Raw genomic sequence first — 13727 nt, 5'->3', positions numbered from 1 at the left:
ACAAGTGCGTGAAAATTGTGGTGCTGCTGCAACTTCATGTATATACACACGTGTATCGATGATATTCATGTCAACGTCATGAACTTATAGGTGTTCCCTTGATCAATATTGATCCTTGAAATTGTTGTTCTCCGAAGTCGGCGATGTCGGCGATGTTATATCGTGTTATACTCAGTACATACATGTGAATTAGATACTGATATTCGCCTATTATACTCTCATGACTTGCATGATATTTCAGGAATAAAACATGGATACGATTTTGGTACAAGAGCAGCTATATATCATCGGTTAAGTCATCATTTTGTTATCCATTGAGAGAAAAAAATCAACAGGAGACCAGTTTAACGCAGCCTTTTCGAATGAAAACCGTGTTAAAGAGCTACTGGGATGTGCGCTTAGGATGTTTACATAAAATTGAATAAGATATAGCGGCTACATGAGGAAATCAGGAGTTGATGTTATCTTCTACGGCCCTGCACACAGGCCGGAGAAGCGATTTCCTAAGGATGCTATTGCATGACTGAATCCTGTTAATTTAGACAAAAATAAATTAGACAACGGTATATTAGACAATGTAAAGTAGACAATGGTAAACTAGACAATGGTCATTTTAGACAATGGTGAATTAGACAATGGTAATCTAGACAATGGTCATTTTAGACAATAGTAAACTATAGTTGACCCTTGAAATTTGGTGTTCGCTGGGGTTGGCGATGTTATAGCGTGTGATACTCGGTACATAAATATTGAATAAGATACTGTGATTTGCGCTTCTCTCATGACTTGCATGATATTTCAAAAAAATCCTGAATACGATTTTGGTAGAAGAGCAGCTGTTTCATTATCACGATATCGGGCAAAATATCAAGAGGAGGCCGGTTGGTCGGAACCTTTTTTCCAATGGAATATTGGGGTGCGCGCACAGTTGAAATATTCCTAACGTCATCGGATAGGCCAAATTCATAAAGGGTGTTTAGCTTAAAACAGCGATTAACTACTGAATAGAATGATTCAGGTCCTTCATGTAAATCTCCACAGAATATGAATAGGACCTGAAACTGATCAGGGAGAAGTTACACACGTCTAACCCTTAAACGCCCTTTATGAATTTGGCCCTGGTGAAATGAACTAAACTTGAACAAAACGCTCAAACTCTGCCGTTAAGATAAAATCTAATTATTCACAATCAGTATTTACAACCATTTGAGATTTCATTATTGGGAAGTACAGGTCAATTCATAGACAATATTTCGTGGCAATAACATTACGATTTAATAATAATGATAACCTATAATATTATTGCCACCTTCTGTTTTCTACTCGAATATTCATGTCATTGATCAGCACTGTTATTGCCAAAGTAACTTTGGGCAATCTTACATGAATTAACATAATTGGTGATCGATAATTGGTGATCGAATCCTGATGTCCATAAAAGATCAACAGGGATTGCTAAAGGTAATCAATATCTGTAATCTACATGTATATAAACGTCAATTTCAACTTTTCCTTTCAGTTGAGAAATATTTTTGACGGTGAACTGTTCCTGCACGGCGGTTTCTGACGATGGGTGAGTAAGACATACAAAACTGGCAATTTTTTCAGACGAGTTTGTGTAAACTTATACTAACCTACCTGACTCATCATTATGTCCAACCGCCCATTCTCGTGACGTCATGACGTCAAAGAACCTGGCTGTTTTTGCACATTGTGAACCTTTAGATTTTTACTGCATGTCTAACCCTGATTATTATGCTTTGATTCTGACCAAAGAAACTACATGTACATTTATAACCAAAGCCGTTCGTGAAAAGGAATTTGTTCAATGTTAAATCGTCTCATTTTCGAATTTATCAAATTTACCTCATAATTAGCAATTTATTTAGGTAGCGACTTTTGTTCATGTGGTTTTGGCGAGAATGCGTCTACAAATTATGGCTGGTATCATTTAACGTCAATGCAATGTCCAGGAAAGGTCGGTACGACGAAAGTTAAGTCATTGATGCCGTTGAAAGATCGCAGTTCACGTGCCTGTGCGATCACTTCATGATTTTAGTAATTGCGGCATTGGGTTCGACTTGCGGGGCAGTCCATTGCGTCATCCTAATTGGATCTCATTATGGCGACATGACGGTCCAATGCGTCCGGAGTGTACATTGGGTTTGGCAGAATGTACCAGCGTGATCTATAAATACTTTTCCTCGTCCTGCGCACGAGTTTCGAGATCTCGCGTGGCCATAGCGCGACATTTATCATTTACATCGCTAATTACGATGTGAACTTAAGGGCCGCATCATATTTTGTCTGACCATGGAATTTGGCAGTAAGAAGCGAAAAGAGCGATGATTCTGAGCTAAGATAAAAAAAATGAGGAAAAAATATGGCCGCCCGCCCACCCCCCGCCCCACCCACACATCAAATAATGCCTCGCCCTCATCAGCTGATCAGCGGCATGGGTTTGGGTTCGCAAATAATGATAAATGGCACGCATCCCATGCTGAGAATGTATAAAAGTGCTCAAGGCGAGAACATGTTTACCATGATGTTAACAATGAAGGGGGTGTGGTCGTACATTAGGCCTATATACCCGACCACACCCCCTCTGAAAATTAATGAAAGTGTGTGGAATTTGTTGAAATCAATAGAAAAGGGTCGTATTGGTTTGAAAGTCATGTTGCCAAAGTTTGAAATTGATAACACATTTTCCTCAATGATTTTTGAGTGCATCTTCGTTTTATAGTTCGGGAATTCTTAATTTTATAGTTTTTCTAATGGCAAGTTAACAATGAAGGGTCACTAATAATCGATTCATACTATGTTATCATGTACAATACCTTTTAAAGATACCTCCCCCTTAATTTAGACGTGATACGTCAATAAATGAAAATAATTCCTGTACATGATGTTGATTTTGTGTACATATGGCCTTCTGACCACAACCCTCTGAAAATAGTGATAGTGTGCGGAATTGTTTCAAATGACTTTTGTTCTCAATGACTTTGTTTCTCAGAGATGTGAAAATGCTAAAATCAAATGCCTGACTGTTGAACATGTAAATTTTCTGACCTCTGCATTTTATAGATTCTGCAATCTAATTCATTACATGTACTAGCATAATACCCGTGGAGCGGGTTGTTTTAGGGTGATGGCTTACTGTGGGGTCGGGGCAATTTGGGTGAAATTAAATTATATGTCTGGGGGTTGTGATGTTGTCTTGATTTTGATATGCGTAAAATAGGTCGATGTGTGATGTGGAGCACTCCGCGCCGACCCATGTGTTTACAAATCGAACATGATGATTTGGGGGGATGATTTTCCTCCAAATTACTTTTGTTTTTAGCCAAAACGAGCGGAAAAATCAAACTCCACCACTCTTCAAAGTGGTCTCGACTTATTTTGACGAACTATTTCGCGAATGGTGAAGAGTTGGCGTGTTACGAACTTAGTATGCCTACAGCAAATGCCGCGAGCATAGTGGGTGGCAGCACCAGACGGAGGAAGTAGTTCGCCTAGGGTTTTTTCGACACCCTCCGCACGGATTCCACTCGTTCCGGAACACTCACTTACTTGTTAATCTGCAGTTGTTAGCCTGTTTTTATCGCAGTAAAGAAATGTTAATCGGGATTTTATATTATATTTTATATTTCCCCGGGTATTCATATAGGGAGCTGCGCGCTACTTTGCGCCCAGTGCTTGGGTCGGGTGAGGCGGTTTTGTTATGATGAGACGAGTATCACGTGATGAATTCCCATACGGTACTTAGACAAATTAAGAGCGATTAACAACGTAAGGTGAAAGAGTACGATCAAAATAAAGGGGGAAAATTGCGGAAATGGATGAATGCTTTAAACGTATAGTGGCCCCAATACTTTCGCGGGTTATTTTTGTATAATCCCACACTTTTGATTTAACAGATGGCCCCATATGCAAAACAGACCTGCTGAAAAGGCCCCTTATGTTCATGAGTATGCCCATATATAGAAAGAATAAAAAATGCTATTTCTCCGAGATCGCTTCAAATTTTACCAATTAAACCCGGCGAGGTGCATCTCCATATCAACCACGACTTTCAGGAAAAGTTTTGAGGTCATCCGATCTGAACTGACGGAGGAGATGTGTGACAAACTATTTCAGCTCTACGTCCATTATGGTAGTGATATAGTTTTCCACCTTTTTCTGACCTCTGCGTTATATAGATTCTGCAATCTTCAATCTTCGTTTTATAGACACCCTGATGTTAACTATAATGCATCTCGTGCTTGAAATGGATTATTTTTCGAATTTCATGAATTTGTCTTGGCGCTGACCGGTCCTGCGTGTTACCCGGCAGAAACAGACAAATTCTTCCCGGTACTGTAAACTGGTTTACATATAAACGCAGAATTGTAACATAGGTCCTTATGATGTAGCATTACAGACATCGTAACATGTAGTCTTGATTATTTAGAACAGATTACATGTACTTTTTATTTGTATTTCAGCATCAGCTAGTCTTGATAGTAACTCTGAGAAGAGCTCTTCTTCTGTCGAGAAAGGGTTTCCTGGATCCGATCACAGGGGAAAGAGAAAGCGCCACAGAGAAGAGAATTGGAATACACCATCAACATGTAGGTAGATTGATGTTGGCAGGCATATGCCTGGTCTCAGCCATCAATAGGCTTTCTACATGCAAACAAATTGCTGCTAGACAAGACCACATTTAGTGCAGTTTTCGAAGTTCATGAATTTGTCTTTGCGCTGACCGGTCCTGCGTGTTACCCGGCAGAAACAGACAAATTCTTCCCGGTACTGTAAACTGGTTTACATACAAACGCAGAATTGTAACATAGGTCCTTATGATGTAGCATTACAGACATCGTAACATGTAGTCTTGATTATTTAGAACAGATTACATGTACTTTTTATTTGTATTTCAGCATCAGCTAGTCTTGATAGTAACTCTGAGAAGAGCTCTTCTTCTGTCGAGAAAGGGTTTCCTGGATCCGATCACAGGGGAAAGAGAAAGCGCCACAGAGAAGAGAATTGGAATACACCATCAACATGTAGGTAGATTGATGTTGGCAGGCATATGCCTGGTCTTAGCCATCAATAGGCTTTCTACATGCAAACAAATTGCTGCTAGACAAGACCACATTTAGTGCAGTTTTCGAAGTTCATGAATTTGTCTTTGCGCTGACCGGTCCTGCGTGTTACCCGGCAGAAACAGACAAATTCTTCCCGGTACTGTAAACTGGTTTACATACAAACGCAGAATTGTAACATAGGTCCTTATGATGTAGCATTACAGACATCGTAACATGTAGTCTTGATTATTTAGAACAGATTACATGTACTTTTTATTTGTATTTCAGCATCAGCTAGTCTTGATAGTAACTCTGAGAAGAGCTCTTCTTCTGTCGAGAAAGGGTTTCCTGGATCCGATCACAGGGGAAAGAGAAAGCGCCACAGAGAAGAGAATTGGAATACACCATCAACATGTAGGTAGATTGATTTTGGCAGGCATATGCCTGGTCTCAGCCATCAATAGGCTTTCTACATGCAAACAAATTGCTGCTAGACAAGACCACATTTAGTGCAGTTTTCGAAGTTCATGAATTTGTCTTTGCGCTGACCGGTCCTGCGTGTTACCCGGCAGAAACAGACAAATTCTTCCCGGTACTGTAAACTGGTTTACATACAAACGCAGAATTGTAACATAGGTCCTTATGATGTAGCATTACAGACATCGTAACATGTAGTCTTGATTATTTAGAACAGATTACATGTACTTTTTATTTGTATTTCAGCATCAGCTAGTCTTGATAGTAACTCTGAGAAGAGCTCTTCTTCTGTCGAGAAAGGGTTTCCTGGATCCGATCACAGGGGAAAGAGAAAGCGCCACAGAGAAGAGAATTGGAATACACCATCAACATGTAGGTAGATTGATGTTGGCAGGCATATGCCTGGTCTCAGCCTTCATTTTAGATGTCAACCTTCATTGATCAATCATTCATTAGTGATGTCACCTTGGTGTTCTACACCCTATTACAATTGGGAGGAGCACCCCTCTTGAAATCTTTCCCGCAAATTATTTTCTTTATTTGACTCTCCCCCCTTCTTAAAAATCATTATTTGATTTGGTTTCTGTTAGGAGGAACCCCTAAAATTTGGCCATGTCGATTTAACGGAATCGATGGAATCAACGGAATCAACGGAAACTCTACGAAAACAATGCTAAAACTGCATAAAATCGCTTGACAATTAAAGAATGTTATTACTAACAATAGATACAACATTCCCAGGCTATTAGAATGTTATAAATCGCTATAGTTATCGAGAAGTAAACTTTTACAAGCCGGTCTGGGGATCAATTTACTTCTCGATAACTATAGCGATTTTTATAGCAAATTTTAGAAGTCCGAAGTAGGAAAGTATTGTCAGTTATGTTGAGTAACATTATAGAATAATTTGACCTTGTGAGACAAACAAGACTTGTTCTCAGGCCGCCGCATCCGGAACACCTGGGCTTCCGATACCTGTCCAGGGCCGTTGTTTTCATATCACCATTTATGCACCAAAATGTAATTACTATCATGTGTGGTCATTGACCATTGTATCTGTTCATGTCAGTATTTTATGAATAAAGAATCAGTTATAGAAAGAAAAATAAGGAGGCCATCTCTTCAGCTCCCAAAATCACGTAAAAAGGTTCTTAGCCTTTTCGACAGTAATTTCAGCCATCATATGATGTCAATAAACTGTGTCATATTTATTTCAAAATAATCAGTGACGACGCACATGAGCCGAGGTTGGAGGGAACTAGCTAGATTAATTAAAGCATGTTTAAAGCTGTGGGTATTACCCAACGAGGTATCTCCTGATATCAATCCGAATATTTAAGAATGAAATTCTTGTTTATGCTTCTAGCTTGCAGTTTGTGAGTTGACGACGCATTTTGCATTGAAACTAACAATTTCGTTTAGATATTTTTTGGTTCTCCTGAATTTTCACATTTACGCGTAGACTTATTGCACTCGAAATCTATGAGTGGTGATGACCTATTTTACTTTCTGTTTCTAAATATCTCAGACCAAGCAGACGAACATACCGAAAGCTCTGACTCAACCCAGTCATATAATTCGACGAGCGCGATTTGCGTCGAATAGAAAACGTGTTAAAAGAAGTCCCCTCGATCATCAGCCAAAATTTATACCTTTGACCTATATAACTCGCTCAGTAAAGGAACAAATCATGGTTCTCCCTAAAATGAAGGTACGCTTAATGCAAGTATCAATTCGTTTCTTGTACCCCCCCCCCCCCCCCCCCCCTCCTCAAGGGTAGTTAAGTTATCACCACTAATCTTTGTCGATGCTTGAGTAGTATTTATTCTTCCTTTAGTGAAAATTTGGCGAAGCTGGAAAGAATAAGGATGCTAATGTGTCGATGTCTTGTCGAACATACAGCCTTACCCAGTAAAATTAGTCCGATTACTTTATATGATGGTGATAACTGATATATTGTTGATGGTGATGTCTTGACGAAAGAAAAAGTAGCATTGGTGAAAAAAGGGTGATGCTTGAGCCTTAAGATGTCGTTATAGGGTGATAAGGTGTCGTACCCTTGAGGAGGGGGGGGGGGGGGGGGGTACAAGACACGAATTGATACTTGCATAAAACACACCGAAGGCCAATACAATGGCGTCATGTATAATACAGTATAGTCTAGTATAAGCAATGTCTATTCCTTCTAATAGAAGAGATGTGTGTTAGAAATTACAAAAAATATCTAACATTCAGGTCACCATAATCAACAAAACAAATAAACGAACAAAAAAATAACACACACACTTGATATTTTTTGATACGTCATTAGTTCCTTGCTCTGGTCTATACTCGACCAGAGCCAAGGCAAATCTCCCAAATTTAAACTGGTCTATCCCTTGGTACCGAAACAGAGCCTGACATAGATTGCATAAGAATGTCCCTATTGGCTGTTTCCAGGGGTACCTTATACAGATCTTTAGTAGTAACGCCTAATAAAACCCAAATTTAGTCGTGACACCAGCCATTGATTAGCTGTTCTTGGTGAAAATGGGTAAATTGATAAAGTAGTTGAAAATTTAGTTTAAAACGCCAAGCAATTAGAAAAGTGCATTTTCGAAGAGACTAAATGTACTTTACTAGTAAATTCATCAGCCAATGAAATGCTGTTTAAAAACAAAATAAAAAGAAACTCCCTAACGAGACCTTAGCAGCCGGAACACGACGGGTCCCCAACACAACCTACCCGGTCATTGTGTTAGACGTACGAATTGATTTTTATTCTAAAATACATGTAGCCTGGATTTAAAACGTACAGCACTTTACAGTGTAAATGCACTATGCACAAACGACCGCATGAGTTGGTGCAAAATGTGGAAGCTGTCAAAAACCATTTAAAACAACATGTTTCGTTGTTTAATTTGAGATATCCAAAACCACTCGGTGGGAGCTGAAATGTTGGCCAAAACCTCGGCAGAATTGAAGTTTTAGTTTGTTCGAAGAGACGTAGTCACATTATCGACCTTTATATATCAATCAAAAAGAAATTGCAGTAGAAACTCTCTATTAAGGACTCTCTCGGGTCAAACAAGTGCTGTACTTAATAGAGAGGTGTCCTGATTAGAAAGGTCAAATTGAATGGAAACAATCAATTTGGGACCAAAAGTCGTGTCCTTATTAGAGAGGTTGTCCTTAATTGAGAGTGGTTCGGAAAGGGAGGTTCCACTGTACATGTAAACCAGCATGCACGCATTGTGAAAGTTTAAAAAGTAGGAGCACTGATCTGTATATACCGTGCATGTTAATTACTTCGCAAAACATTGGTTTGGAATATTCAAGCCTGTCAACTCGGTCTAATTCAATATTTTGTTGACTCTAGTCCAATATGTCATACGCCACTGATTTATCATCGATTATGATGGTACTATTGGTGGTCGCGTTCAAATCGAAACGGAACGGTAATGGCAAGTTCTTATCAGTTCACTCATTAAAACAATTATCTAGCGAACAATTTTTTTTATGTTCAAGTTAATACATTGTCTGTCAGTAAATAAACGAACGTAGAAAGTGTGGTTAGGATGCATCAGTCTACAGATAAATATTCATTGCAACTTTGAACAAAAAGTTTCCCTTGATTAAAATTTACCCTTATAACTGGTGTTTATTCCTTTATGGTGTTACTAAGTATGGATCAAAGAAGAAAGTTTAACGAGACCGTTTTATCTATGCTGTATCAAACAAAAACAAAACATGCATTCCAGATGTCTTTGATGTGGCACACATAGGAGTATCAATCTACGTGTCCTTGATATGCTACACAAGTGTCTTTGCTTTGGTTTGTCTTTATTTGCGGTAATAACCACCCATACCCGTACTAGATATTCCCCGCAGACAAATTGTGTTAATTGGGCAAAACATTTTTTGAAAAAAATAACAAAAGGCAGAGTAGATAGAAATGGTCACTTCATGGCCAATAGCAAAGACGTGTGTATCCCACGCAGCCTTGGCAAGGAGTTTTTGACACGCACAGTTTTTTTAATGAAAGGTGATGGTTAGTTAATGTGTTGTCCTCTTCTTTAGTATCATCAGTCCCATGTGGAAATTACCTACTAAGGATACATTTCACTTGTATCAAAATAAAATATAGCATCTTTGTAATGTCTACATGTATGTCACTGCACAAATACTCGTCATTTAAGCACTGATCGAGGGCAATAAAACATAATGAGACCGATTATAAACCTTGCACAAGAGCTCGCTACTATCAGGCTTCGTGCAAGCCTATATGGTCTCTTTGTTTCTACTTTTTAGGGTAAGGGTATTTAGTGAAGGTCGAAACAGTGTACTTGATAATTACTAAAAACATTCCTAGTTGTTGACATTTTAATGTTTCCTACCCCTAAAAATCTAGTGTTTTCCACAAAGAGAGGTTAAAAAACCGAGTTTAAAAGCACTTTCTCCTTTTACATCCACCCTAGGGACATGTGCCACCCTATTGACTACCTTTCTAGATTGTATGTATGTATGTCTCTTTTTATAAATATATTTTTGTTTCCCTAATTCCAGATTCACCACCACCGAAGAAGTATTGCCCAAATACTATTCCCAATCAAAACAGGATGGAAAAGGTTCGTTAACTCTGTAACCCCCCCCCCCCCCCCCCATGCCCTTCGCGCAACAACCTACAGCAGAATCAGTGAAGCAGAAAAGGATAACGGAAAAACATCATGTAATCATGTTCCGATGAGCTATTATGCATGTAGTTTTGATCTCGATATCAGTTTTCAATCCCCGAATAAGGCTCTATCACAAAAGTAAAAAACGAAACAAAATCCTATCGACGAATGAGTTGTGGTGACGTTCCTGCATCAGCCAGCTTAGAAGTGAAACAAATTTTAACTGAATGCTTCTGGCACGGCGTGCTGCGAGAGTGAAACCTTGGGTATGACCTACTCAATGCAATATCGTCAAATATGCATTCCCGAGTAAGGCCGAAGCCGAGCTCTCGGGGATGTTTGTGACGTGCATTTGGATCTTCAATTTATCTTTTCATTACCATGTTTTAAATAAAAGCCTAACCGATACACTACAGTATATTACAAGTACGGTTCGGAAAGGGAGGTTCCACTGTACATGTAAACCAGCATGCACGCATTGTGAAAGTTTAAAAAGTAGGAGCACTGATCTGTATATACCGTGCATGTTAATTACTTCGCAAAACATTGGTTTGGAATATTCAAGCCTGTCAACTCGGTCTAATTCGATATTTTGTTGACTCTAGTCCAATATGTCATACGCCACTGATTTATCATCGATTATGATGGTACTATTGGTGGTCGCGTTTCAAATCGAAACGGAACGGTAATGGTAATATCTTATCAGTTCACTCATTAAAACAATTATCTAGCGAACAATTTTATTTTTTTTATGTTCAAGTTAAAACATTGGCTGTCAGTAAATAAACGAACGTAGAAAGTGTGGTTAGGATGCATCTACAGATAAATATTCATTACAACTTTGAACAAAAAGTTTCCCTTGATAAAAATTTACCCTTATAACTGGTGTTTATTCCTTTATGGTGTTACCAAGTATGGATCAAAGAAGAAAGTTTAACGAGCTACTGGTTAGAAAGACTAGCACTTAGTGTTAATTTTGAATATATGGGGCTTTTGTAATTAAATTAGCCTCTAATTCTATAACCGTTGAACTTATCGGATTGCTTCTGAGTGAATAGTCTTATTACAACCCCGTACTAGATATTCCCCGCAGACAAATTGTGTTAATTGGGCAAAACATTTTTTGAAGAAAATAACAAATACTATTCAAATACTATGCTGGCAAATCAAATGCTTCAGAACAGGTAACGCGATAACTTTCTTTCCACACTCTCGTTGGAGAAAATCTAACAAAATTTCAGTTAACAATAGCCATAAATAAAACACTGTTTTGTAATAAAAAAGGCCGATAATATCAAAACAACGCAAATCACGAAAAGTGTCAGTACCAAAGCAGCAACTTGACCTATACTGGATGGCGACAAACCTACTATATCAGTACTTGCTTGTTTCAGAAACCCACTGCACTACCCAAGCCTGTGTCTTCAAAACCAGAACGTTCCAGAGAAGAGCCCATAGATAACGAGAGTGCGAATGAAGACCAAATTCGGTCGTCTGAATTCGTTCATTCCATGAGTGAAGCGTATGCTATTGTTAACGATTTGAAAGAAACTCATTCCAAGAGCAAGAAGTTGGAATGCTTCGTATTTTCAAAGAAGAATTTCGCTGCGGCCATCGTTGGAGAAAAGGGTCGGTACTAGGTTATGACTTTTGAACACCCACTTGCTCAGTTTTCCCGTTAGTGGCGCCACTGCCTCATCGTGAAAAATATGACAAGTCCAACAGTCGTTGTAATATGTACCTGGCATCATCCGTGAGTTATATGAAAAAAATATTTAAATAGAAGAGATGTATTTTGGCATAAAGAACACAATTCATAAAACCTTTAACCCCGTTGTGAGGATTTCATTATGTGCGCTCTCATGTTTACTTTACATATTTTGCATGTATTTTTTGTATTATTTATGCCAAAACACAAATTAAAACTTTTTTTTCATATAACTCACGGATAATGCCTCTTACATATTACAACGACTGTTGGCCTAGTCAGTCATATTCTTTACGATTAGACAGTGACGCCACTTTCGGGAAAAGTGGGAAAGGGGGTGTTCAAAAGTCATAACCGTATTACTATGCGTCGGGTATGCGTTTTGCATCATTAGTTTTCACCGCGCTGCGTAAAAATGACGCAATAGCTCAATGATTTTTTAGGAACTATGGTTAGGGCTTGGCCGCGCATGAATACAAAAAAGTCCCTAACGAGACCTTAGCAAGTAATACAACGCTAGACATCGTTTTTGGCAACAAAATATCCTAGCTCCAGCCTGAGGCAGATTTACAACAATGTTCATTATCTAGAGAAAAAAATCCTTACCACACTTCCCACGGAAAAATCCCAATCTTAAATTTTGCTGTAACGGGTGGCAGGTACCTAAAAGTACCATATGATGACCAAACTATATGTGATGCCCGTGTGCGATTAACAACGTTAGGTCGTTCATTCAGTACGTAGGCCTACCTATGCAATAAGGGGAGAGGGGCATCTTAGAAAATGAATATATGCCCATTTTCCGTATCAGCATTTTCTAATTGCTTTCGTATATGATTGAAAATTTCATTCCCGTGGTACATGAAAAAAAAAGTCACTATGAAGTATGAAAAAGATGAGGCGTACATGTTTAAGTCTATTGATTTAAAATGTAATTGAATGACTCTTGTAGCATGAAAAACAGGTTTCATGGCGTTTTAGTATGCAGCATGAACGTATTATATAATAGCGGTATCGTCTGCATACGGCCACCGACTGACGATCTTTTGCGTACGTGGGCAGAAGACGACTATGGATGCATGTGTTCCCATGTACTGTACGTACGGGTATTGGGGTCGCGAAAAATTGGAAAATCATGCGTACGCACATAACGATCGAACGGTCCCTGGGTGAAATATTAAATTAGGATGCATTTTACTCTAATTCGTATTCTTATTTTTTTAACAGGAGCAATAATTTCGTTTTCTGACCAGTCGGCCTCATTAAACATCCCTAAAGGCGCCCTCAAGAAGGAACAAGAAATTCTCTTATTTCGTCCTTTGGATCAAGGCGAGATTATTCATCAGCAAGATGGCAAACCATTCAACGCGTTTAGCTCAATGATCCATTGCGGCCCTGAGGGCACCTCGTTCGAGCGCCCAGTGAGCCTGACATTTGATCACTGTGCGGTACTGCAAAAAGACCAGTCACTGGATGTGATCAGACGAGCCAATGCAGCTTCAGGATGGGCAGAAATCAAGTCAGAAGGTGTCGAAGTCTCGAAGAATGAGGTGGTCGTTGAAATTTCTAACTTCTCCGACTACTGCGCCGGCAGTAGCTCCAACCGCATACAAGCGCATCGGTGTCTGGTGTCAGTTGTGAGGCGTATTGGTTTGGAACGCCTTGAGATAGATATCCACATACTGATGTATTTCGAAAACAATCGGGATTGCGTACAGGTGAGGGTGCGGAGTTTGGGCATGTCTTTCTGTTCACCCAGTGACGGCTGGATGTTTACATGTTCCTATCAATCTAACAACCATGACAACTCAGCTTCTTTGC

At 39.1% G+C, this 13727-nt stretch overlaps 1 protein-coding gene across 1 annotated transcript in view; it reads left to right on the top strand.

Moving 5' to 3' along the window:
* LOC135496970 (uncharacterized) overlaps window positions 1-13727 on the top strand; it is a 28564-nt gene that overhangs the window by 2186 nt on the left and 12651 nt on the right. The window contains exons 2-9 of the mRNA XM_064786580.1: window positions 1520-1573; window positions 4485-4610; window positions 4920-5045; window positions 5355-5480; window positions 5790-5915; window positions 10089-10150; window positions 11593-11827; window positions 13134-13624. Coding sequence (XP_064642650.1) covers window positions 1570-1573; window positions 4485-4610; window positions 4920-5045; window positions 5355-5480; window positions 5790-5915; window positions 10089-10150; window positions 11593-11827; window positions 13134-13624 — 1296 coding nt within the window. The 5' untranslated portion in view covers window positions 1520-1569. The remainder of the gene's footprint in view (window positions 1-1519; window positions 1574-4484; window positions 4611-4919; window positions 5046-5354; window positions 5481-5789; window positions 5916-10088; window positions 10151-11592; window positions 11828-13133; window positions 13625-13727) is intronic.

The sequence above is a fragment of the Lineus longissimus genome, chromosome 1 (genome assembly GCF_910592395.1).
Source record: "Lineus longissimus chromosome 1, tnLinLong1.2, whole genome shotgun sequence".
Lineage (NCBI taxonomy): Eukaryota > Metazoa > Nemertea > Pilidiophora > Heteronemertea > Lineidae > Lineus > Lineus longissimus.
The sequence above is the reverse complement of the archived record's forward strand: the minus strand, read 5'-3'. Positions and strand labels throughout refer to the sequence as shown.